The sequence below is a fragment of the Ursus americanus genome, chromosome 2, assembly GCF_024610735.1.
Source record: "Ursus americanus isolate L20-20 chromosome 2, mUrsAme1.1.p, whole genome shotgun sequence".
Taxonomy (NCBI): domain Eukaryota; kingdom Metazoa; phylum Chordata; class Mammalia; order Carnivora; family Ursidae; genus Ursus; species Ursus americanus.
The window spans coordinates 1,767,590-1,793,595 of record NC_142128.1 but is presented as its reverse complement, the minus strand read 5'-3'; the positions used below and the strand labels follow the sequence as shown (position 1 = coordinate 1,793,595).

At 56.7% G+C, this 26,006-nt stretch overlaps 1 protein-coding gene across 2 annotated transcripts in view; it reads left to right on the top strand.

Moving 5' to 3' along the window:
- Window positions 1-24,476, top strand: part of SNX8 (sorting nexin 8) — a 37,853-nt gene extending 13,377 nt beyond the window's left edge. Inside the window, exons 2-11 of one of the 2 annotated variants that reach the window (XM_045813241.2) lie at window positions 11,245-11,435; window positions 13,641-13,758; window positions 14,052-14,173; window positions 15,876-15,956; window positions 16,934-17,094; window positions 17,641-17,773; window positions 20,600-20,668; window positions 22,145-22,294; window positions 22,673-22,819; window positions 24,311-24,476. In XM_045813241.2, coding sequence (XP_045669197.1) covers window positions 11,245-11,435; window positions 13,641-13,758; window positions 14,052-14,173; window positions 15,876-15,956; window positions 16,934-17,094; window positions 17,641-17,773; window positions 20,600-20,668; window positions 22,145-22,294; window positions 22,673-22,819; window positions 24,311-24,421 — 1,283 coding nt within the window. In that variant the 3' untranslated portion in view covers window positions 24,422-24,476. Of the gene's footprint in view, window positions 1-11,244; window positions 11,436-13,640; window positions 13,759-14,051; window positions 14,174-15,875; window positions 15,957-16,933; window positions 17,095-17,640; window positions 17,774-20,599; window positions 20,669-22,144; window positions 22,295-22,669; window positions 22,820-24,310 lie in introns of both variants that reach the window. The other variant, XM_045813240.2, reaches the window with a different exon arrangement.
- The last annotated feature ends 1,530 nt before the right edge of the window (window positions 24,477-26,006 follow it).

The following is a 26,006-nucleotide window of genomic DNA, read 5'->3' as shown; positions in this document are numbered from 1 at the left end:
GGCAGCCAGACCTGTCGCTCAGCGGAGTGCGATGCGGCTCAGTCGCCCTGGAAGACTGGAAGTATTGGCCAGGCCGGACATGTGAAGTCCTGGCCGGACATGTGAAGTCCCGGGGCCCAGGAACCTCACTGTGAGGCCCAAACCTGACAGAAATGAGCGCACACGCCCACCGCATGACGTGTGCTAAGCACTGCTAGCAGTGCCGCGTGTCGGAGGAAAACCTGGGAGCTAGCCGGCTGTCCGGCAGCGGAACAAGGAGGTGGACCGCGGCTTGACCACACGGTGGGGTCTGTAGCGGCGACAGCGGCACGCAGGGACACGGACGGGCCTCACACATCGTGCCGAGCGGAAGCAGGCAGAGTGGGGGGGGGACTTACAGCTTGATTCCACTTACATAACAACAGGCGAAAGTCACGTGTAGGGCTAGACGGTGGCAGTCACCCTCGGGGCGGGTGGCCGAGACGGAGAAGGCTGTGGGGAGCCTGTGTCCCATCTCTGTGTCTGGGAGCCGCCACGCTGCCATGCACGGACTGAGCGGAGTTGATGTGTGCACTCTGTTCACGTGCTCTCTTCCAGGACGGGAAAGCGCAGACAAAGGGAGCGATGACGTTTGTCGTATCTGTGAAATACTGTACCTGCCTGCACTGTGCGGATGCGTACGGACACTGGGAAGGCACAGAGGCCTGCCTGCACGTGCTGTCCCTCGGCCGGAGGGCAGTGGTGATGACGTTTGTCGTATCTGTGAAATACGGTACCCACCTGCACTGTGCGGATGCGTACGGACACTGGGAAGGCACAGAGGCCTGCCTGCACGTGCTGTGCCTCGGCCGGAGGGCAGTGGTGATGACGTTTGTCGTATCTGTGAAATACGGTACCCGCCTGCACTGTGCGGATGCGTACGGACACTGGGAAGGCACAGAGGCCTGCCTGCACGTGCTGTCCCTCGGCCGGAGGGCAGTGGTGATGACGTTTGTCGTATCTGTGAAATACGGTACCCACCTGCACTGTGCGGATGCGTACGGACACTGGGAAGGCACAGAGGCCTGCCTGCACGTGCTGTCCCTCGGCCGGAGGGCAGTGGACACTGTTGGATAGGAAACGGGGAGGGGGTGGTGTGCCCTGTAATGTGTTTTTTGGATTTAACATCTTTTTCAGAAAAAAATATGGCACAGTGTTATCTTCCGTGAAATCTCCGTGGTGGGTACATGGATTCTGATATTTTCTGTACTTTAGGTACGTTTGAAATATCTCACAACGAAAACAAACGTGGATGCGTTTATCAGGTACCTAAGAACAGAGGTTGAGTGAAAGGAAAACAGTGTTTGTGGTGATTGTTTTACTGAGTGGCTTACTGCTTAGGAGGGTTTTGCTTTTACAGGAAATTTGAAAGAGAAGCGTGGTTGCGCACACACATGGAAACACGCTTCGTGTGTAAAAAATCCCGTGTATGTCTGTTGTGGGGCTGTACATGTGCGGAGTATGCAAGGGGAATCGCATGTGTGCTCGCTGTGGGGGGGAGTGGTTTTCTTTCTCTCTCTCTTTTTTTTTTTTAGGGGGGAGGGTTAGAGGGAGAAAGAATCCCAAGCAGACTCTGCACAGTGCAGAACCGGACGCGGGGCTGGATCTCACGACCTGAGCAGCAACTGAGAGTGGGACACTTCATGGACTGAGCCACCCAGGCTCCCTGGAGTGGTTTTCTTTATTTAAAAAATGTCGTAATGGTACATAAAATAAGTTGGTGAGAGAAAGCCGCATCCGAGGGGTAGCAAAGCTGAGACCGTGAGACGTTCTGTGTATCTGAGCTCCGAGTCTGCCGCCCACCCGAGGGTTGTTCATGGTGCTCCCTGGCCATCGCATGCTGAGCTCTCAGTTCTGAGGCCATGGTCACCGTAAGGATGAGGACACCGTTGCTTCCGTTTCCTGAGGACAGCCGAATTTCAGAGTAACAGAGTAGCTTACGACAGTTCTTGATCAGAGATAGAAACCTGTTTCGTGAGCCTGACGAGGAATGTGCCTCTTGAAAATTGGGGACCCCTGCTGGTTCCATTCCTGTTATTTTCATGGAAGAGTTGTCATCAGGGATGCCAGTGGTCACTGCCCTCTCTGACGAGTGAGTAAAGCATGGTGGCTGTGTTTATGAACACCTACCTGGTTTTTGTCAGGTTTGGGCCATGGGTCTAGGCAAGGTGCTGAGTTCCTTCCTCTGCTCATCCTGCATCCGTGGTCCTCAAACTGTGGCCCCTGGACCAGCTGTGGCTTCACCTGGGAGCTTGTTAGAAACTCAGGGTCTTAGGCCCCACCCTCGACTCTGGCGCGGAGCCCAGCAATCTGTGTGGGTTTTCAATTGTAAAACGTACATGACATACAATTTTAACCATTTTCAGGTGCGTAGTTCCGTGGCGTGAAGAGCATTCACACTGGTGTGCGACCGTCACCACCTCCTGTCTCCAGAACTTTCTCATCTTCCTAGACTAAAACTCTGTCCCCCATGAAACACTGACCCCCACCCCCTGGCACCACTGTCCACTCTCTGTGTCTGTGATTTTGCCGAGTCCAGGGACCTCCTATAAATGGGATCCCACAGTGTGCGTCCGTTTGTGTCTGGCTTCTTTCGCTGAGCACCACGTCCTCAAGGCTCATCCATGTTGGAGGGGGTGCCAGGGTGCCTTCCTTTTTAAGGCTGAATACTGTTCCGTGGTGCGGATGGACCACATTTTGTTCATCTGTGAGTGGACACGTGGGGTGCTTCTGCCTCTCGGCTGCTGGGAATCATACTGCCGTGAATGTGGGCGAGCGAGCACCTCAAGTCCCTGCTTCCAGTTCTTGTGGGGAGAGACCCAGCAGTGGGATTGCTGGTCACACGGGGATTCTGCTTATTCTGCGAGGAGCTGCCAGGCTGTTTAGCACAGCGCGGCATTTTGCATTTCCACCCGCCACGACAGGGCTTCTGGTCGCTCCACATCTTGGCCAGCGCTTATTTTGTATCTTTTTTTGGTTAAGTGTTACTTACCCGTCAACCTTTGTTGGAGCCCACCCAGTGATTCTGATGCACACTCCGTTTGGACGCTTTAGCCCCGAGACCGGGTCATCTCTCGCTGGCTCTTGTCATCCTACATTCTGGTGAACGGGCAGCTGAGGATGGTGGTCGCAGTAGAACTGTGAACTTGGAGTCCATCAGAAGACGTGTCCCAGGGCTGCCTGGGTGGCTCAGTCATTAAGCGGCTGCCTTCGGCTCAGGGCGTGATCCCAGCGTTCTGGGATCGAGCCCCGCATCAGGCTCCTCCGCTGGGAGCCTGGTTCTCCTCCCACTCCCCCTGCTTGTGTTCCCTCTCTCGCTGGCTGTCTCTATCTCTGTCGAATAAATAAATAAAATCTTTAAAAAAAAAAAGAAAAAGAAGACTGTCCCAGTGCACCCTCCTACTAAACTCAGGCAGTAGGAACCTTCCTCCTTGGCTGCCTTTGGGGGACGGATGACTTGTTGTGGTTTGAAAAGCCCTTGATGCTGGGAGGGGCTCTCTGCAAGCGGTGAGAACCCGGGGGAGAGCCTGGGCTGAGCGGACTTCGGGACAGCTGCGCGTGCTTCGTGCAGCCCCTCCACGTGGGTCAGCGTGCGTGCCGAGGGGGCGGCCTCCTGGGAGGGGCTGGCCCGAGGCCGCTGCTCAGGGTCTCCCAGCCTGTGACTTTGGCAGTCGGCGCTTGCTAAGGCTGGCTTAGAGGAAGCAAGGGCATGTGTGGCAGCCTGGCTCGCTGGGCAAATCCTGTTGGTTTCCCAGAGCTCTGGCCTGTGGTGCGTGAGTCCGGCCCCGGCTGATAGCTGCTGTCGGAACACGGGGGGCTGGACGTCTCCAGGCGCGTGCCTGTAGTAGGACTGCCGTCCAGAGGCTCTGATGGAAATGTGTTGGGAAAGATCGCCGTCTTTGTGCAATGTTTCGTTGCTTTCTGTTTGTGAACAGCTGGCTTGGGGAATCGCAGAATTTCGGACCCGAAGGGGTATTGAAGATGGCGCGCTGATCGTTACCCTTTGTGCGCTGTGGACAGGCAGAGGTGTGCCCTGGGGGTCACCCTGTGACGCCTGGTTCTCTGACACCTGCCAGGCCATTTGATAGTAGTGAGGTGTCCAGAGGAGGGGGCCCGAGCTCACCCCTGCCACGTGCGAGGCCCAGGTCTGTGGGCCGGCCTGGAGCTCATCGCCCTGAACACCTCTTGTTATGGGCACTCGGTTCTCAGTCCACGGATGCACAAAGGCTTTTTGAGTTCAAAACCTGGAATCTGGAAGGGAGGCGGGGGATTACTGAGTGATTTCTAGGAGCGAGTGATTTTCAGCTCTGCTGTCTCCTGTTTCCCACAAGGCCGTTGGGGCGAGGTGGAGTCAGCCTGCGGCCCTGGGGCTCCGGATGTGAGAGCGGCTTCCTTCCCAGCGGCTCAGGGCAGCTAGTGGTGTTCCAGGGCCAGGCCTTGTTCTGAACTACAGCTTCTGGGTTCAGTCCGAAGCCCGCGGTTGAGAAGTTTGGTGCCAGAAGGGTTCGGGCAGGGAGGAAACCCCGCGAGAGGGGCCTCGGAGGGGTTGTTGCCGTTATCGAGGTGCATCGAGGGTAAGGGGCAGGCGTCCTTACCCCCTTCTCCCTGGTGGTAAACGGTAAGCTCGGAGGTGACCATGTGTCGGGCCACGTGGCGAGGAAGTGAGAGACCGGATGTCAGCACACGCCTGCCTGACGTCAAAGCCCATCCTGTTAGCTCTTCAGTCTGGGGTCTGGCTGCCTCTCTCCTCGTCTGCGTCACCTGTCGGGGCTGGGTGGGCGCGCAGTGTGCCTTCCATTTTGTGAGTGTTCAGGTCCTGTCCGTGAACTTGACATTTACTCCCACAGAAAACCAGAGTCTTCCTCCACGTGTTCCTGCTCTTTCCGTGGTGTGTGGGCCATTACATGACAGGTGGCTGATCTGACATGACCTGTTTTCCCTCCTAAACATTGTTTTAAAAAACACAGATGTCCCAGTTCAGGAAACTGACACTTGGGGTCATAGCTTTCTTAAGACTGAAACTTGTACGGATGGTGGAGACCCGTCAAGAGTGCGTGCTGTGTCTTTGGTTTAAAATGGGCCTTTGAATTCTGACTTCAAAAAAAAAATTTTTTTTTTGTTTTGTTTTGTTCTGACTTTTAGATTCTCCTGTGGTCAGAGTTCAGATTCTTTGGCGGCATGTGACTGTTTGGTAATCATTACTGAGCATATGTTCTGTCTTGGGATATTATCCTACCTTAACCATCAGGAAAAGAACAAAACTAGTGCATTCTCGATAGAGCTCCATCTTACTTAAAAGTTTTAATAGAGACTTCCTGGTGCTCCCCAAATTATCTCCCCCTCATTACTTTCATATTTCTTCCGTTCTTTCCACATCGCACTGTTTTGCATCAAATAGGTGTTTTCCAGTGTACTGCTTAAATTCCCTCTCTGGGTCACGGTATGGTTTCGGGCATTTTCTTGGGATTGCCCAGGGAGTCTCAGTTAACGTGTTAACGTGTACCGGTCCAGCTTGGGTGGCACCCGTGTAACGTCAGTGGTGCGTGGAGACATCGTGGCTGCACAGCTCCCTCCCGCTCCCCGTTTTCTTATCGTCATACAGATTGTATCCCTGTGAATTGCCTGCTGCCAGAGCGATTTGTGGTGATTGCCTAACACAGCTGTCTTGTAAGTCAACCAGGAAAAGAAGTGACAAGTGAGGAGTAAGTTGATACTGCCCTCTGTGTTTACCAGTGTGGTTCTGGCACTTGTTCTTTCCTCACGTGGATTTGGTTCTCGCAAGGAAGGGCTGCTGGTGCCAAGGTGAATTCGCTGGTTTTGGTCTTCTGGGGCTGTCTTATTTTCTCCTTCGTTTTGGAAGGATGGTTTTGCTGGATGTAGGACACGGTTGACCGTTCTGTCCTCCAGCACTTTGTGCCATCCCACCGCCTTGTGGCCTCTGTGGTTCTGAGGAGTCAGCTGCTCATCTTACCCAGCTGCTGATCTCTTGGTGCTTTCTCTCTGTCTCTGGGCGGTGTGAACAGCGCAACTGTGATCTGTCCGGGTGTGAATCTTCCTGAGTTTATCTTAGTTGGAATTTATCTTAGTTGGGTTCTTGGATTTTTTTTTTTAAAAGATTTTATTTATTTATGTGACAGAGAGACAGCCAGCGAGAGAGGGAACACAGCAGGGGAGAGGGAGAGGAAGAAGCAGGCTCCCAGCTGAGGAGCCCGACGTGGGACTCGATCCCGGAATGCCGGGATCACGCCCTGAGCCGAAGGCAGACGCTTAACGACTGCGCCACCCAGGCGCCCCGGGTTCTTGGATTTTTTTTTAGAAGATTTTATTTCTGTATTTGTTAGAGAGAGTGTGTGCACGTGCGCACAGGGGCGGGGAGGGACGGGAAGGAGATGGAAAAAATCCCATGCAGACTCTGCGCTGAGTGTGGAGCCTGACCTGGGGCTTGATCTGACGACCCCGAGATCGTGACCTGAGCTGAAACCCAAGAGTGGAATGCTTAACTGACTGAGCCACCCAGGCGCCTCTTGGGTTCTGGGATTTTAAAAATCAAATTTGGGAAAATTTTGGCAGTTCATTCAAATATTAGTTCTGAGCCTTTCTCCTTTTGGGCCTATGATGATGATGTTGGTGTGCTTGATGGCGTCCCCACGGGTCTCTGAGGGTGTGTCCATCATCCTCGTTCTCTCTCCTTTCTGTCTTCCAGACCAGGCAATCTCCGTTGGCCTGCCTCCCCCTCTGCCCAGTCCGATCTGTAATTGCACCCTGCTAGTGAATTTTTCATTTATTGAGCTTCTCAGATCCAGAATTTTTATCCACTTGTACAACTTCTGTTTATCGGTATTTTCTGTTGCTGAGACATGGTTCTCCTACTTTCCAGTGGTTCTTCAGAGATGGTGCCCGTTAGTTCTTGGAACCTGTTACAAGTAGCTGATGTAAGGTCTTGTCGAAGGAGTTCAATTCCTGGCCTTCCTCAAGGAAGCTTCCTGGTGGTGGTTTTTTCCCCGTGTTTTCTTGTTTCTTTGCATGTCTTAGAACTTTAGTTGTAAACTGGACAGTTTAATAATATAATGTGGCAACTCTGGAAATCAGATTTCCCTCCCTCCCCAGGTTGTCGCTGCTTATTATCTATCATTGTTGATGTTCTTTAACGACCTCTCTGAACGAATTCTGTGAAGTTTCTTGTGTGAGTGTTGTGTGGCTTGAAAGAGCAGGCACGTCTCTCAGCCCTGGAGGTTGGAAGTCTGAGATCCAGGTGTGGGCAGGGCCGCGCTCCCTCTGAACCCCGTAGCGGAGTGTCCTTCCTGCCGCTTCCAGTGTCTGGTTGGCGGGCCAGCCTCCGCGCTCCTTGCCTTGTGTCCTCAAGTCTCTGCCTTTGCCGTCATGTGCCCACCCCTGTGTGTTGCGGGTCTCTGCATCTTCATGTGGTCCTCCATCTTCTTTTTTTTTTTTAAAAGATTTTATTTATTTATTTGACAGAGAGAGAGACAGCCAGCAAGAGAGGGAACACACACAGGGGGAGTGGGAGAGGAAGAACCAGGCTCCCAGCGGAGGAGCCTGATGTGGGGCTCGATCCCAGAACACCGGGATCACGCCCTGAGTTGAAGGCAGACGCCCAACGACTGCGCCACCCAGGCGCCCCGGTCCTCCCTCTTCTTAAGAGGACTCCAGTCATACTGCATTGAGGGCCCACCCTACTCCAGTATGGCCTCTTTTTTTTTTTTTAAATAAAAGATTTAATTTATTTATTTGAGGGAGAGAGGGTGCGAGCAAGAGCAGGGGAGCAGCAGAGGGAGAGGGAGAAGCAGACGCCCTGCTGATCAGGGAGCCCGGTGCAGGGCTCAGTCCCAGGACTCTGGGATCACGACCTGAGCGGAAGGCAGACGCTTAACCGACTGAGCCCCACCCAGGTGCCCCCAGGATGGCTTCATTTTATCTTAACTAATTATCACATCGATAAAGGTACCCTGACTTGCCACACACCTTCAATTTCCAGTGTTCTGAAAAAGCGGGTTCTGACCATTTTTGCTTCTGTCGAAGGGAGGATTTTTGGAGGTTCCTACTCTGCCACTTCCGGTGTCGCCCACCTTCTATATGTAAGGCATTCATAGTTCTCATTCGTGTACCGTACGCTTCAGTCACGTGACGTGTCCAACACAGCGGTGTTGGTGGGTTCACGGGGTGGTACGCCCCTCGCCGTGATCAACTCGGGAGTGTCATCACCCCCACCAGGCAAACCCCTTACTTTCCAGTCCTCGTTTCCCAGTTCTCCCGTCGTTGCTGCCGCCCACCCCCAGCCCTAGGCAGGCACCCATCTGCTTTGTTTCTGTGCGAGTGCGCGGACTCATCCCATGCGTGGTCCTTGTGTCTGGCTCCTTCACTTACCACCATGTTTTCAGGGCTCACGCATCTTGTAGCACAAATCTGTCCTGGATTCCTTTGTATGGCAGACTAACAGTCTGTTGTACGGATAAGCTTTTATGTGTTCCCAGATGGCTGGTGGGCGCTGGGGTTCTTCCTCTCTCTGGCTCCTGTAAATAATGCTGCTGTGGACCTTTGTCCACAGGTCTCTGTGTGGACATCCATGTTCACGTCTCGGGTGTCCTTCTAGGAGTGGAACTGTGGGCTCCCATAGGGGCTCTGCCTCTCACGTTGGGAGGACGTGCCGGGCTGTTCCTGAAGGCAGCCTCTGCCAGCATGTGTGAGGCTTTTCCCCATCCTCGCCAGTGTTCACTGGTCCTTTTTCTTAAATTGGGGCTGTCACGGTGGGTGCTATCGTACTATGGCTGTGATTTGCATCTCCATGACGGGCAGTGATGTGGAGCATCTTTTTATGTGCTTACTGACCACTGGTCTATCTTTGGAGGAGTGTCTGTGCAAGTCCTTTGCCCATTTTTAAATTGGGTTGTCTTTTTTTTACTTTGTTATAAGAGTTCTTTATGTATTCTAGATGTAAGTCCTTTCTCAGATATGTATATATATTTGCATCTTTCCTGTGATAGAAATGTTCTTCCCCTGTTACCTTTTTGCTTCATTTTTTCCACATATTCTGTGCTCTAGTTACACAAGACTTTGTTTTCCCAGACATGGTACTTTTCACTCCTGAAAATGCAGTAAGTGTCAGCAGATAGTCATTTGGCAAGCTTTTGCCAAGGCCCTTCTGCGTGCCAGCCCCCCCACCCCCAGCAGCTGGGATGCATCCCCCCGGAGTCTGTGCTCGGGCGTGGCGTCTGGGCCCCTCTCTCATTATCACGGTGCTCTTAAAATTAACGTCACAGTGGGATTCCCATTCGTCCTGCAGTTTGGATCTCACAGATCGTGTCCAGCACTGGGGACCGGCCGTAGCTGTGTGCTGAATTGCATATTAATGAGCTCAGTGACCCTGCGTTGTTCCTTACTGTACTCGAGTGGGTACTTGAGAAACACTTGTTGGCTCATTGACAGAAAGGACACGTGGTTCCTAAAGAGACTGGGTAAACACAGTTTAAGGCCATCAAAATATTTTTACACGGAAAGGGGCTGGGTTTTTAGGATGGGAGAACCTTCTGGAGCTGTGGTCTCCACATTTTGGCCATTGAGATATTGGGGACTCTTAATACATACACACGTACTCATATACACACATGAACACACACTCATACACGTACACACCCATGATATATATACGCACACATGCTTATATACACACACTTGCACATTCACACTTACATGTACACACCCCATAGACACGTACACCCCTACACACTCACGTACACACCCACCCACACATATACTCACATACCTCACACTTGTCTACAGACACTTGCACATACACTTTGACACATGTACACACCCCTACATACACATATAGTCACACTCAAGCACATGCACATACCCACGTATGCGTACACACACACAGACGTGTGCACACACTGCCGTGTGTATCCATAACTCCTGTACATATGCCCTCGCTTGTGCACACACACATCACACTCATGTGCACACATGCACATGTACACACGTCTACACAATACACGGTTTAGTCAGTTATATTGTATTACGTGTTATAACGATGTCACAGGAATGTCAGTTGTAAAAGAAGAGAAGAAAATACAACTAGAATTGCTTCTGTTTCTTCCTGTGCCCGCTGGGTGGTTTTCACCCCGGGGTACGTGCCCTCGCCTGGGAGCTTACTGCTTTAGTAAGCGTAATACTGAGCATGTGTGGGGCTTTTATGAGACCCGTGGGGTTCCCAAGTAAGCACTGAGGCCTTAGTTTATTTTCTTTTTTAAACTTCAAGGTCAATTAAACGCAACTACGTTTTAAATTTTAAAATGCTGAGTAATTTCACAGATGAAAATAATCTAGTCATTACTTCTGTTTAGAATGTAAGCCACAATCTTACTTTGAAGTGTTGTTTTAAGAAGCAAATCATGAAAAATGATACAGCCAAGTTGTAGAGAATTTGGAAAAAAGAGGAAAGAAATTGGCATTTTGTCGTGGTTCTTTATAGCCGTGTTGGTTAGAGTCAGACCCCTCCCCCTCTGTGGGGTGCCTTAACTTTACTATGTTTTTTAACCAGAAAGAACTTTGTTTCTTTAGAACTCTCTGTACTAATAAAAACTAAACTGACTTTTTAGTGTGACTTCCGTGTTTGTTAGTCTGTGATATGTCTGATCTGTCTTTTGCTGCTCTGTGAGGTGTGGGCGACTCCTTGTCTGTGGGGAAGCTGAGGGTTGAGGATGTGATTCTTTGCCCTCTGTGATGGGAAGCCTAGCTCTAGGCAGGCATGTGGGTTTTTTACCTACCTGGAATGGAATGATGGTTTTGGCACATGGAGTAATGTTGTGTTCACCGTAGAAACAGCGGGACAGAGAAATTACATGGCTTTCTTTCGTTTTAACCTCCTTCTGGACTCTAGAGAAAAGGAGGGCTCTTTTTCATGAAACTTGTAAAGAGTTCACTTTTTTCCTGCGCAAGTTGAAAACTAGATACGGCTGGTCCTGGCTCTGTGGGTGTATTTGCTGATTCGTAGGCGGGTGGACACCTCACGGCGTGGCGATTGCTAGGAGCAGAAGGAGGTGCCCTCGAGCGCCGGCTCCGCGGCACGACTGAATGGGGGGTGACGTGGCCACAGTCCGGGTGCTGAGTGAGCACGCGGTGGAGCGAGGGCCAGAGGAGGGCCGGCCGGTGGCAGCTTCCACTTTCTGCGCAGCTGTTTTTATTGGCCATTCACCTTCTCTTCTCCAGACTTGCCCACGCCCCAGGTCAGCGAGCGGAGGGACCCACACCCCACTCGAATGCAGATGCCGCAGGGGAACCCGCTGCTGCTGTCATACACCCTGCAGGAGCTGCTGGCCAGGGACACCGTGCAGGTGGAGCTCATTCCCGAGAAGAAGGGCCTCTTCCTGAAGCATGTGGAATACGAGGTTTCCAGCCAGGTAAGGGGCAAACGGCACGTGCCTGCTGAGAGGGGGCGGGGCGGGGTGGGGGGAGAGGGGCTGCAGAGAGAGTCGGTGCGCTGGGCTTAAAGGGAAGATCCAAAACTGGACGCCGAGAGCCAAGCCGCCCAACAGATGTTTCCATAGCCAGGGAGTCCCCGCGTCTTGTTCTGGCAGCCACACCCCCGCTAGCTCAGCGTGCCCTCCCTGTCCCTGTGTCCGGGATGCTGCTCGCTGCTCGGAGCGGCTCACCCGGTCTGCCACACCGCGGGCGCAGGCCAGCCTGACGTGGTTTTGGTTTTGCAGTCGTGGGAAATCCCTGAGCGTAGAGTATGGGCTTCGGGTCACGTTGGAGAGCAGGACTGGCGTGGGTCCATCTGTTCCGCACTGAGGACTCTGTGCTGTTAGGGGCCCCCCGATACCGGCGTCAAGGAGGCGCTGGGCACCTGGCTGTGTGTGTGTGGCGACACGGTGACATCTGCCGTGCTAATCTTCCGTCCTTCTCCGTTCTCTTTCTATATCCTGGTGCTGTTAGAATAGATACTGGGAGAGTTTTTATTCAGAAACTGAGGATTAAGTCATCGCTGAGCTGACAGCATCCTTGGGCCGGTGGAGTCCCTCTGTGTTAGCAGGGGACGACAAGGACAGGCAGAGCGGGGCCCACTGTGGGGCTTCGCTGGAAGCGTCTCTGTCTTCCCCGGGGAGGAAGCGTGTTTTCCGAACTGAGCGGCCGTGTGCGTGTGCTGTGGGAGTCAGCAATCCAGGCTTTTTGTTTCAAGGTGTTTTCAAGCTGCATACTGAAGTCGTGAGTCAGCTCTGTTCTAGGGCACGTGTGGGTGCCGCTGCCCCGGGCGAGGGCGGGTCAGGGGTGCAGGCGTGTCTCCTCCCTCTGGGCCTTGCGGTCGAGGCTGCGGTGGCTCTGGCGTCAGGGGCTGGCCTCCCCTGTGCGGGTGCTGGCCGCTGGCCCTTTCCCGTGTTCAGGTGCCCGTTCCTTCAGGGTCTGTGGTGACGGATGTGTTCTCAAGGAGACAGCTCTGCCCGGGGTGCGTCCTGTGATGCGCTGCTCCAGCAGCAGCAGGGCCGCGGTCTGGGCTGCCAGTTCCGTCCTGCACCCTGCTCGCCAGAGGCCGCGGTGGATACGGACGTGGCATGACGCGTGCCGTCCCCAGCAGAGCGGTCACTCGACGTCACCGTTCTCTTCGTACAGCATATGGAGTTTTTTTACGGACGTTATAAATTGGGGGGCAGTTTGAGGTTCGCAGCAAAATTGTGTGGAAGGAGCCGAGATTTCTCATCTCCCCGTGCCACCCCCTCCACAGGCTGCCCCATGATCAGTGTCCCCCAGACGGGGCATTTGTCACAATTGATGGCCCCACGCGGACATGTCGTCATCACCCAGAGACCACGGTCGCGCGAGGGTCCCTCTGGGTGGGCGCACGTTCTGCGGGTGTGGACGGTGACGACGGTGTCCACCGCCACGGTGTCCCACAGAGTGTTCACGGGCCTGAAGTCCCCTGTGTCCCACCTGTTCATCCCTCTGCCCCGAAGCCCTGGCAGCCGCCCCTCCTCTCCCGTGCGCACAGCCCTGCTTCCCCAGAGTGTCTCGTCGTCGGCGTCAAACGGAGCAGCCTTTCTTAAGCGCAGTACAGCGCGTGTGATCTCCAGGGTCGCGCTCGTGCGTGTGTCGTGTGAGCTCTGACAGCAGAGCCAGGTCGGGTTCCTCGGCCGTGTGCGGTGGCTCTCACGGAGCCCGCAGGTCTGTCAGTGACAGGATGTCTGGTGGAATTTGAGTCTGACGCTTGTCCGGGCTTCCTGGGCAGCGTCTGGTCTCCCAGCAGATGGTCGTGCTTGTCGCGCCCGCGCTGTGTGACCGCGTACGGGAGGGCGCCCCCCAGAAAGAAGTGACGGAGGCATCATTCGCCCGTGATGGGGGCATGGGCCCTGCTGTGCACGTGCAGACTCGTGCGAGAAGTGCGGTTGCTTCGGGAGAGCCCGAGGGATGGGCAGAGGGACAGGATGTTCGCGCCACGCGGTGCCTGACAGCCGTGTGAGCACCGCCGGGGGGGACGGGCTCTGTCCTCGGGGGGCCCGGCGAGCAGGATGAGGCGCCGAGCCGCATCGCTCCCACAGGCTCTGGGTTGTGGCGGAGGGAGAGCAGGGGAGCTTTCTGGGGTCCAGCCTGAGCACACAGCCCTTCTCTTGCAGCGCTTCAAGTCCTCTGTGTACAGACGGTACAACGACTTTGTGGTTTTCCACGAGATGCTGCTGCAGAAGTTCCCCTACCGCATGGTGCCGGCCCTGCCGCCCAAGAGAGTGCTGGGAGGTGAGGCTGGGGGAGCTGGGGGCCGGGGCGGGCGCCCCCGGGTGCTGGGTGACAAGGGCCGTGCCAGGGAGGGCTGGGTCGGGTCGGCGGGCGAGGGCGGCAGAACCCGTGTGTTCACGGCGAGCAGTGCCCGTCTTGCCTGTCGGGCGTCTGCGAGAGGTGGGGCGCTGTCGGTTCAAACAGAAGGGACCCGTGCTTTTCCTGGCAGATTTCCGCACAGGAGCGTGTTCGCGGGGGTCTAGGGTGGGGGTGCTGCCCAGCCTGTTTGCTGACCCCGCGCGCTCTGCCTGCAGCCGACCGGGAGTTCATCGAGGCCCGGCGGAGGGCGCTGAGGCGCTTCATTAACCTGGTGGCCCGGCACCCCCCATTCTCCGAGGACGTGGCCCTCCGGCTGTTCCTGTCCTTCAGTGGCCCCGTGAGTACTTCACTGTCGCGGGTGGGGCCTGAGGTTCCCCGCGCTTCCTGGCATTCTTAAATTTGCTTGTCGTCTTGCTCTCCTCGCTTGGTGCCCTGGTGGAGTCTCCTGCACACGTGACTGCCACAAGTGAGGTTGACTGTCTTCCCGGACAGCGGGGCTGGGATGCCAGGAGGCATTCTTGGCTTCGGCTTGGCAGGATTTGGTGTGTGCGGCTGGAGGTTCTGAGCACTGTCGCCGTGGGCGCTGAGGCTTGTACGCTGAAGGCTTTGCTTGGGAGGGTCACAGAAGTGCTGGGGACCCCAGACGGCCATGAGTGTTTCCCGGAAAGCGAATAAGGCCACTTTGATTACGTGCCATTGGAAGACTGAGCTGAGTCGTCTTCACAGAGCTGCAGGATGGACCCACGTCCTGGGAGACTGTCTCCACGTGGACATTAATTTCCATTAGAAACCAAGCTGCCGTGTCTGTCAGCTGTTGTGCAGTGTTCGTTAGCCTCGGGAAGTGAGGCAAAGCCCTGGTTCCCAGTTGGGGAGGAAGTCCCCGCCTTGTCCCGAGGGCAGCCTGCTCGCCTAGGAAGAGGGGTGGGGGTAGGGGTGGTGGAGGGGCTCCAACAAGGTCGCTTTACCAGTGGAATACGATGGGTCGTCTTCTGTCCGAGGGAACCCCTTCTTGAGCAGGGACCTGGGAGCAGCTCAGTGCCACCCTCTCCCACTGCAGAAGGATGCGGGACACAGTCAAGGAGCCGCAGAGGCAGAGGGGCCTGGGACCTCCTTGAGAAGGCTTTCCCACTATTAGCCCGGGGTTACCTGTCACCACCGCCCCATTTATGGGACGTGAAGCAGACATTCCTTGAAGTCTTGCTGTGACCGTCTGCTCTTGAGCTGGGAGTGTGGGACTTTGAGCCCTGGGCGGACAGGCTCCTTTAGTGCAGGGATCTTTACTGCCAGAGAGGAATGCGGGGGGACCTGGGAGCTGCGCACGCTGGGCACAGAGCCGGGCAGTGTCCCCATCCTGGAGGCGTAAGGCTCCTCTGATCCCCTGCCCTCACATAGATAGGGTGTCTCTAGGACCTCCCTGACTCCGTTTCCTTTGGTAAAATGAGAGAGTTAGGACAGATGGTCCTCAAGGCGTCTCTGAGATTCTAGAGTTCCTTGACCCATAAAGAGCTGCACGTTAGGCTCCCTGCCTGTATTTCCCATGGCTCTTTGTGGGCCCCAGTCTTGGATGTGGCTTTGCCAAGGAGGCCTGTGAGCTGCCCACCAGTCCCCCCGGGGCTCTGTGGGCCTGGGTCCTGTGGGTCTGTCCAAAGGAAGGAGGAGACCTCAGCGCTCGTCTGTGTGCCCCATGTGCTGGGACCTTCCAGGATCTGACGTCTGTGGCAGAGAGGCCATCCCTGCTCTGTAGATGGAGTGCCCGTGTTTCTGGAGAGAGAGCTGCCCTGGAGCCAGAGGTTTTGCAGGGCTGGTGATGTTAAGTCAGGCTTTCCTGTCTGTGGAAGGCCACCCCAAAGGTTCAGGTCAATGGGAATAAGTCCGGGAAGACCGCGACGAGATACTCCGTGACGCCTGTGTAACAGCCCTCCTGTAGGAGCACGTGGCTCTTGAGGAAGGCCTGCGTCCTGCCTCCTGCTGGCCTCCTCGGTCTCACACAGACCGTTCTGCAGCTGGTAGAGGCGGGCTGTTTCTGTTTTCCTTTGCAGGACGTACAGAACAAGTTAAAGGAATCCGCTCAGTGTGTTGGAGATGAGTTCTTGAACTGTAAGCTGGCTCCTCGGGCCAAGGTACTTTCTCGTCGTGACGCTCCCCCTTCAGTCCAGGCAGTGACCACCTGACCCGTTCGTGCTCTCTCGCCGCCGCTGCGTGCTGGGGATGTTGCTGAGGCCCGCTGCATGGTTTCCCCATTGACTTCCTTTCTCCCGTGCCGACACACGGCGGGTGTCATCCCATTTCACAGATTGGGAGACGGGCCCCTAGAGGCTGCCAAGCTCTCAGACCACCGAGCAGCTGACCCGGACGGGGCTGAACGCGGTCTGGCCACAGAGCCTACCAGCTCTCCTACCACATCCCGAGGCTTTTTTGTGATTCAGGTGGACACCCACTTGGTCACTAGCCTCTCCGATTCCAGGAAGGGGGGTGGTGTTGCAGTGGTTTATTGTAAAATTTAGCAAATCTGTTCTTTCTCTAAAAAGAATTAAGGTGGTTAGTGGGTAGTTTTTTCCCTTTCCTTCTTAAACTGCTTCTCCATACGGAAGTGCGGACTCTCTTACCTTCATTTTATTCCCTAAAGTTCCTGTCTTCTAAACGTTATGTAGTTAATGTTAGTTAATGTTCAAGAATAGTTAACGTTAATGGGTAGTTAATAGTAAAGCTGGTAAAAAGTGACTCTTGGGGGGAAAGTGCGGCCTCCCGGAGGCCTTGCCCTCGCACCGAGAGTCGGGACTTCACACACATGACTTTGAGCTTGACGGTTGTTATCGGAGTGCGTGTCCTGGCAGGACTTCCAGTTGGATCCGCTTCCGGTAAACGCTAGAATTGCCATCTCCTGGGGTCACTCAGCTTAGTGTTTGTGGTGTATGTGTGATGATGGTTTCTGTTTATTTTTTGGACGAGAAGGCAGGCCCCGTGAGGCCCCCACATGGCCTGGTGTCTGGGCTCATGAGCTGCTCTGTTGCTGGGCTTCTTTCCCGTCCTGATAGGCATCGTCTCCAAAAAGCTTTTCATGGCCAGTAATCCATGGCCTTGCTGTCCTCCCTGCCAGGACTTCCTCCCGGCCGACATCCAGACTCAGTTTGCCGTCAGCCGGGAGCTCATTCGGAACGTCTACAACAGCTTCCACAAGCTTCGAGATCGGGCCGAGCGGATCGCGTCGAGGGCCATCGACAATGCTGCTGACCTCCTCATATTCGGGAAGGAGCTGAGGCAGGTGCCCTGCCCAGTTCTGCAGGGCTCGGTCGGGGAGGGATCTGCAGACTTCAAGGCAGAAGGCGTTTTACCATAGTGACGCCTGTTCTGACCTGTTTCACTTTTAGAGGGTTGGGGAAGTGTGTGATGGAATGTAGAAGAAAACGGGGGGGGGGGTTTATGCAGCAAAGCATGGATCCCTAAACACATGAACACGTGACAGTAGGTCACAGGGCGTTTTCCCTACTGTCAGGACTAGACTGGAAAAGGACAGCACGGACTCTTTATGCTCCTCTGTGTGGAGGGGCAGCGAGACGGTCAGCCAGGACTGTGCCCTCCTCCTCAGTCTCCAGACGTCTGCACACACGTCCCTGGGGGGCTTGTTGACCAGACTGGTTCAGGAGGCCTGGGAAGGGGGCTGAGGTCCTGCCTTTCTGACAGACGCTCAGGTGTCCCCGGGGACCGCTCTTTGCCTAGCAGAGGTTGCCCCGGGGCGACATGTCATGCTGGATGGCCAGCTCAGCTCCCAGGCCTTGAGAGTCTTCTCTGTTTCTTTTTCCTTAGTGCTTTGGGGTCTGATACGACCCCGCTCCCCTCCTGGGCCTCTCTGAACAGCAGCACGTGGGGATCCCTTAAACAGGCGCTGAAAGGCCTGTCCGTTGAATTTGCACTGCTTGCTGACAAAGCTGCCCAGCAGGTGAGTGAACTTGTCCTCCTCGGTGCCCGTTCCGAAGAACACTCTGTGCCTCGGGGACGGACGCGGGAACATCTTACCTGGACTTCGGAGTTCGGAGTCCGGAGTGAGTGGATACCGGTCTCGGTTGGAGCTGCACGTCCCCATCTGTTCTGAGTGGCTCCGTGCGAGCCCTTGACGCTCTGAAGGTGGTCGCCCGTGACCAAGACAGACTGGGTTCCAGTCCCTTGAGGGTTGACTTTGCTGAGATGAGAAGCTGTAACCTGTCCTTGAAAACGTAACCTCCGACTTCCCCCGATGCTTCTGGGTGGACGAGGTAGTTCCCACTTTGCTATCCTGGTCAGCGAGTGTTTGGTTCCTCGATCAGGACAGCGAGTAAGCTCTGGCAGCCCGAGAGACCCCCATGTCCATTCCCCCCGGAGACCCAGGCAGCCTCCGGAAACCCTTCTGCCACACGCGCCCGGGCCGTGTGGTTCTTGGGGATCAATTTGAAGGTCCAGAGTTTACTGGCAGACGGAAAGGCTCACGTGGGTGCTTTTCTGCTATAAAACTGCTTCGTGACTTTGAGGGTGAGCAATTGCAGCCTGGTTCTTGGGGAAGTGGTCTTCAGGCTGGTGGTCGATGGATGCAAATAAATGAAAATGGTGTACTTGGGAAGGGCCTTGCTGCCTGTCTGATGCGCAGCTCCTTAGTAGCCAGTGAGAGGACGCAGTGACGGTGACAGACCCTCCGGCCGTGGGACTGGGGGGTTTTCAGGCTCCAAGCGGGGCCCTCAGAGCCTCGGGACGTCTCTGAGTGCCGAGAGGAAATTCGATCTTGTTGCTGGTACGGAGAGTCCTGGGTTTTCTTAAACTCTGTGGTCCCAGTGCCTGTGTGTTCCCGTTAGAAACCGAGCATCGGGTGTTGTTGGCATTTCTCAGAATTGGCGCTGGGCCCGGTCCCTCTCCAGGCCTGCCAGGTGTCCACGTGTCCACCGCTGGGGGACCGGCACTGGGCCGCTGGAGGTGCGGCTGCAGAGGGACCAGCCCGCTCTGCCCTTGGCCAGTGTCTCGTGCTGGGCTCGCGCACAGGTTACGGCGCTCCCTGGGCCTGTGTCCCTGTCTGTGAGAAGCAAGGGGCCGCGTGAGATCATTCAGACACTTCTCATGGAACCTGTTGGACTTTCCTGAAAGCTCATTTTAAAATCTAAAATTGAAGCTGTCCCGGTTGCAACGACCTAGGCCCTGGGCCCACACAGCTCCCGGTTCAACAGGTGTAGCCTCGTGGCTGCGGGGTGGGGGGCAGCGTGTGGGGTGCACCGTGAATCCCTGGGGGCCACGCAGAACAGAAACTCCGAACTCTGTCGTCTCCCGTGTTTTCTGACTGAGGTTTGGATGCCTTTGAAGAGGGAGAGAGGGCTCAGACTTCTGATGTGGTGCAAGTTCGTAGTTTGAAGGCCGCCCCCCCCCCCCCGCCAGCTGCCGAGCTCTGAGATCCTCTGATAGCTTGCGGATGCTGCTTTGAACTGTGGTGTCTGAGGAAGTGCCGCTTCCTGACTATTCCTCGTGGTTTTCACGTTGAAGTGAAATCAATACAGTTTTAATGTGAAACTGGATCAAACGCCTGTCGGGACTTTCATCCAGCATGGCTGGAGTTGTGTTCACGCTCGCTGCACGAGGAGACATTCGAGGGCTGGTTTTCCCAACTCCGCTTCCGCACACCTTGGTTTCATTCTCCCCAGACCCATTAGGGGCCCCAGGTCGCTATATCCCAGCGGGGCAGCAGAGACTCACAGTGGGCTGTTTTTTCCATGCTGACAGGATGGTGGTTTGGCGTCTCGTGTGGCATCGGAAGAGAGCTGGGACCTAGCCAGTGACGTGAGCAGGAATGGCCCCTCCTGCTGCTAGACCAGGGAACCTCCGTCCTGTGCCCCTCTGCCCAGTCAGGCGGGAGCAGGGCACTTGCGGACCTCTGGTGTTTTCCTTTCCAAGTTTAAAAAACCTGGAACATACCTGTAATTTTCCCGTGACCTTATTGGCTGGAGTCTTGGCTGTGGGTGTGGGGATGAGTAGCCTGGAACCTCTGAGCTCGGCAGGTGTGAGTCCCAGGTCCCCTGAGTTGGTGGGAGAACTTGGGCGGGAGCCCCTGGCTCCCAGGGCAGTGCTTGTAACCTGGTCAGGTTCGTCTCCTCGTTTCTTCCCATCTTCTGCCTTCTGGCTGCACCCTCTACACACAGAGTCTGATGTGTGGTTTCTGAGATGAGCTTTTCATGCTGTGCCATAGCTGGAGCCCTAGAGGTTGTGAAAGGGGCTCATTTCTCTGAGGAGCCTGCTCTGCACCTGGGAGAGGTGAGGTGCTCACCAAACACCTGAGAGGTGGTTTGTGAATGGCTAGGAGGTGTTCAGCAAACACCCAGGTGAGGTGCTCAGCAAACAGCCGGGCAAGGTGCTTGACAAGTGTTGGTAGCTGAGGGACATGAGCTGTGCTAGAGCCCTTCAGGACATGTGGCTGTGAGCACAGTGTTAGTATGGACGGTTCCCAGGAAGCCAACCTAGCCGCAGCTCTATTGTGACTGGTATGCTGGGAGGTCCAGTGGTGTCGAACAGTGAGCACAAGTGGGCAGATGACCTTGGGAACCGAGGCTGTAGTTTTCATTCAGCTGCTGGGTTCTGTGGTTTCCCTGCCTTGTGCTGGGGGGCCGTTGTGTGGGAAGGGGGCTCTTCTGCAGAGCTGGCTCGTGGCTTTGGAGGGGAGAGCCAGCTCAGGGCTGCAGATGGGGGGCCCTGGCTGGGTCTGTGGGTCCTGTGGTGCTCTGTGTTGGTCACCCACCCACCCACCCTTGTTTTCTAGGGCAAACAGGAAGAGAATGACGTGGTGGAGAAATTGAACCTCTTCTTGGATTTGCTCCAGTCCTATAAAGTGAGTCTGGCCGCTCCTTGGCCAAGGACAGAGCTTTTGAGAAGGATCCATGATCTTTCAGGGGTGTGACTCCAGAGGAGTGGACGAAGAGCCGCGAAGCCAGGGCTGTGGAGGGAAGATGGGCCGTAGGCAGTCTTGCCAGTGTTATTTCCCCTTGGCGGGTTCTGCAGGTGCCCTGGGCTGTGGCCCGTGCAGGTGTGCAGACAGGCCTCTGGCTTTCCTTGGTCTGAGAATGGCGGGTGTGCGTGCATGCATGCATGTGACTGTGTGTGGGTGTGCACGTGTGCACACGTGTATGTATGTGTACGTGTGCATATGTGTATGCGTGCGCACGTGTGGGAATGTGAGGGCATGTACGAGTGCATGTATATGTATATGCGTGTGTGTGAGTACACGTGTATGAATGCGTGCACACGAGTGTGTGTGCACGTGCATGTATATGTATGAACTTCCATGGGCACGTGTTATGGGTGTGTGTGTACATGCGTATGTGTGCAGATGTGTGAGCACGTATATGTGCGTGTATGCGGGTACGTACGTGTGTACACATGTATGCATGTGACTGCACGTATGTATGCACGTGAGCATACGTGTCTGCACGTGTGTACATATGCATGAGCATGTGTATGTGTATGCATGTGTGTGTGCACGCACGCGTGTATATGAGTGTGCATCTGGGCCTGTGAGCGTGTGTGTGTGAACGTGTGTGAGTGTGCTAGGTCCCTACAAATATGTGGGGGGCTGGCCTGGCGCTGAGGCAGCTTGCCTCTTCCTTGGGCAGAGATTCTGGGTCCGACTCCAGCTGGGTGTAGAGCTGGCTTCCGAACCGTGGCAGCATCGGTGACGGGCCGGATTGTCTGTGAGGCCAGAGAATCCTTCGTGGTGAGCTCAAGGAGAGGGGCCCCAGTGCTTTGAGGAAGATTCCAGCAGGGATCTCTCTGTTAGGTTGGATGGTGGCCAGGTAGCCTTCAGATCCCAGCACTGTGATTCTCTGGCCAGTGTTTCCCACAAGATTCCTGATTGGGGCTATTTTAGGGCCCCAGGGAAATGCCAGTGCCTCGTCCTTTTGGAGACGGATCTTTCTGCTGCTGGGGGGACACAGGCTTCTGGAGACTGGGCAGCGAGGAAGTTGGAGGTCCATCTTCCGTCTTTACTGTCCGTCTTCCCTTGTGGACAGGGCCTGTTTTATGTGGGTTTTGGTTTGTGGTGCTGATTCGCACCGCACCCCTCCTGGTTCGACCCCGGGCCTGTCTCCCGAACCGCTGTTCCATGAACACTTCCTGAGCGTGGAGTGAGTGGGCGTGCGTGGGAACTGTTTCTGAAGAGGAAGGGGCTCGAGTGTGAGCAGTGCTGCCTCTGAAGCGTGTTTCCTAGTCTCCTGCCACTGCTCCCCTTTCTGCGCTGCCTCCCACCGGGGGAGGGTGGCCCGGGGTCCCTTCTGGCTGGTGGCTGAGCGAAGTGCCCCTCCCCCCACAGGACCTGTGTGAGCGGCACGAGAAGGGCGTTCTGCACAAGCACCAGCGTGCCCTGCACAAGTACAGCCTGATGAAGAGGCAGATGATGAGCGCCGCTGTGCAGAGCCGCGAGCCCGACTCCGTGGAGCAGCTGGAGTCCCGCATCGTCGAGGTGGTTCTGGCGTGGGGGGACAGGGGGCGGGGATGGCCCGGGTCCGCCCCCAACCCCGGCCGCGCTGCCTGTGAGCAGGCCTGATGGAGCCGCTGCATGCCCGGCCTGGCTGGACCCCGGAGTGTACTTCGGGCCTGGCTCCTGAGCTTCCAGAGCGTCGCTGCCCTGGGCTGGTGTAGTGGCGGGGGGGGGCGGCCCCGCGGTGCCCAGAGGAGGGCCTTGGGGATGCCTGGTTGGGGCGAGTGGCTTGGAACTTTCTCAGCGGCGATGCAGGGAAGGGCTCGAGGCCCTGGGCTCAGGGAGAGGCCATGTATTGGCGTGGCGCTCCGCAGCGTCTGCTGGGCCTGGTGCAGTGAGCGGCTCCTCTCTCTGCAGCAGGAGAACGCCATCCAGACGATGGAGCTTCGGAGCTACTTCTCCCTGTACTGCCTGCACCAGGAGATGCAGCTGGTCCACGTCTACCTGCCCCTCACCTCCCACATTCTCGGTGCCTTTGTCAACTCGCAGATCCAAGGGCACAAGGAGGTGGGTCTTCCCGCGCCTGCCCCACGCTCGGCCAGCACCTTTCTGTCTGGGAGCCCGGGACTTCTGCAGCTGGCCTTGCAGAATTGCCGGGGAAGGGTCGTGAGCTGGGGGAGCACGGGACCCTAACAGGCCTTGTTCACATCTGCTGTCTCATGTAGTCAAACAGCAATGGCAAAGTTGTCCTCGCGATTCTTGGGGGGTGGGGGGGGCAGCGTGAGACCATGAAGGAAGCCTTCCTCCTGTCTTGGAGGCATCTTGCAGTCAAGGGTAAAGCGCAGCATCCCCCAGAATTGAGAGAAGAGATGGTGGGGCTTCGGTCAGAGAAGGCAGGGGTTGGTGCAGAGCCCTGGTCCGTGTCTCCTGAGACACGGTGGCTCCTGAGCTGCTCGGAGCCTGTGCTCTGCTTGTCCAGAGACTTGGCAGGCTCTGCTGACACCTGCCTGGCCCCAAGGATCCGGAGTGTGTGGTACTAGCTCGTCTTGGACTCCTCGCTCCACCTCAAATGGGGACAGGCGCGTCCTTCTCCAGACAGCCTAGAAGACAGCGTGTCTGGCTAGGGTTGAAGAAACTTGTACATGGTCGGCATGTGGTTCTGCTTTGGCCGGCCGCTGCTTTCTGACACGGTGTGTCCTGGGTCTCTTCAAGGCCTGCTGGTAGCCCCGGGAGTACAGTTACCTGCTGGAGGGGTGTGTCTCTCGGTGGCCACCTCCAGCTCCTTGGTACGGTAGGAGAGCTCAGGATCTCAGGCCAGAGTTCCCAAAGCGTGGGCCTCAGTCCCAGCTCCGCGCCTGGTGGAACTCTCTGGCCTCGGTTGTGTCATTTAACCTCTGTGGCAAGTTTACGTTTCTGAAAGGTGGTGTGTGCTACGGGCCTCCCCGGCCTCCAGGATCGGTGTGGGATCCCGAGGGTAAGGGGCTACAAGCGTGCGGGACTGCAGCGTCTGTGTCCCTGGGGAGCGTCCTGACGTGTCAGCCAGCCAGAGAGGAATGGGCTCCTCTCGCTGTGCCGGAGGCCGCCAGGGCCCCGCGTGGACTTGGCTCTGGCCCAGGGAGGCTGATCTCCGAGCCCCCTCCTCCCCGTGCGCTGGTATCTGCTTCTTAACCCGGATACCAGAGTGCAAGCGAGTGCAGGCAGCATGTCCTCCTCCCACGCACGCTGTTCATCTTGTGTTCCTCTGGTGGACCTTGTCGTGTGTGACCCGCCACACTGGCAGGGCAGTGCCGCAGAGCTGTCGGGCGGCGGGTCCCACCCGTCAGCCCGTGTGCAGGGCACACTGTTCTGTCTGGTTTCCCCGTCCGCTGTGGAGGAAGGGGATGGGAGGCAGGCCGGGGAAGGGCCAGTTGCCCTCTGGTCTGGTGGTGCTGGGGGAGTGGCACGGGGCCACCACACGGGCCGTGTCGGGGCTCCTCGGGGGTTTTACGGAGAACAACACGGGGGCATGGAGCCAGCTGGCAGCCGTTCTCATCCTGCTGTGCTCCCTGTCTCCTGCAGATGAGCAAGGTGTGGAACGACTTGAAGCCCAAGCTCAGCTTCCTCTTCGCTGGACCCAACAGCTCCCTGACCCCGCCAAGGTCCCCGCGGGACGGCGTGTCTCCTCACTAGTGCCAGAGGCCTGGGGCGCGAGCTCTGGGCGGCCTCACTAAAACCTCTTTCCAAATGGTGTGTCCCTGTTTAATTCCCTTCAGACAGCAGCTGCCCTCTGCCCACCACGGGGTCCCCGGTGCTGGGCTGACACCCGGGCCGGGTGGGGCCAGGTGGGGCCAGGGTCTGGGTGCTCCTCCCCTCATGGGGAACAGGGCTGAGGACATGACGCCAGGCCTTTTAGCGTCCATGGAAGCCACGGGGATCTGCTCAGCTGCCCCTGACCCCACCTACCCACCTGCCACACTGTGCCTGTGCGTTTGGCCAGGAGAAGTTGAGGGTCCCTGGAATGGTTTTCTCCTGATTTCCAGAGGGTAGGGCAGCAGGATGGTTTCCAAATAGCAGGTGCCGGGGGGTCATGTGCAGGGGCCGCCAGGGGCTTAGAGCAGTCAGGAGGGTCTGGAGGAGCTGACCCCACAGAGGGCAGGACTGTCCCTGTGTTGGGCGAGAGGTGGCTGTACCCGGCACGTCCCTGGATGCCAGCAGGCTGTCCTGGGCAGATGTGGGAGCGGCAGTGTGAGAGTGCGTGGGGCGGGGACTCGGGGGCGCTGATTTCAGAGGACAAGCCCCAGGGAGTGCTGTGGGGGCCCTGACCTGGTCTCTAGGGCAAAGTGTCCTGCGTGCCTCCCTGCGTGCACGCTCACTCTCGGACCCGTGTGTAGCCCGTGGCACGTGATGTCGGAGACAAGGTGAAGCGGTGCTTCTGTTTGTCCAAGTGCAGCAACGGCTCCGTCCTCGCAGCTGCCTGGACGCCCCTCTCTTTAGAAACCTTGAGCCTGGACGCTGGAAGGGCAGAGGAGGGTGGGCGGGGGGCGGTGTCCCAGCCGGGCTGTGCAGGAGGGGTCCGTGCCCCGTGGCTGACTCACTTTACACAACCTCACTTACTCTAGGCCCTCAGACCCCTCCTTCTAGCCTCCCTCCCGCACCCGCAGGCCCAGAGGGCGTCTGTTCAGGAGCTCTGGGGCTCGTGTGTGTCTCGGGCCGGGCGCTTCCTGCTCTGAATCCCTTTCGTGTGAACACAGGCAGGTGCTTCCCCCTAGGCCTGGGGCTCTTGGAGCGCACTGTTCCCTGGCCCCGAGCGCTGCCGGAGGAGATCTGACCGCACCACAGGATTCCTGAGATTGATGCCTCCCGGGGGCACGCGCAGACTCGCGGGGCTTTTCCTGGGTCACGTCCACTGTGTATCCGCACACAGCATGGGGACCGAGGGTGATTTCTCTACCCGCAGACAGGTGGGCTTCCCCGAGGACACCATGCACACCACAGCCTGGTGGACGACCGTGTCGGGCCGGGACTCGGGCTCGCCCCTCGTGTGGCTTGTGCCTGTGCTGGTGGAGCAGCCGTGGGGGTGCGGGGGAAGGCCGGCTGTGCCCCACCCCGTCCGAGGCCCCGTGACCGCGGATCGTGCCTCCCTGGGCTGACGAGATGGGCGGCGTATCCACAGAGCCCAGCGTGTCAGGGGCTGTTCTGGTCCCTGGCCTGTTTCTGGGCAGTGCTCGCGTTCTGACCCCCGCCGTAGAAACGCGTTCTCAGGCGCCGTGAGTGC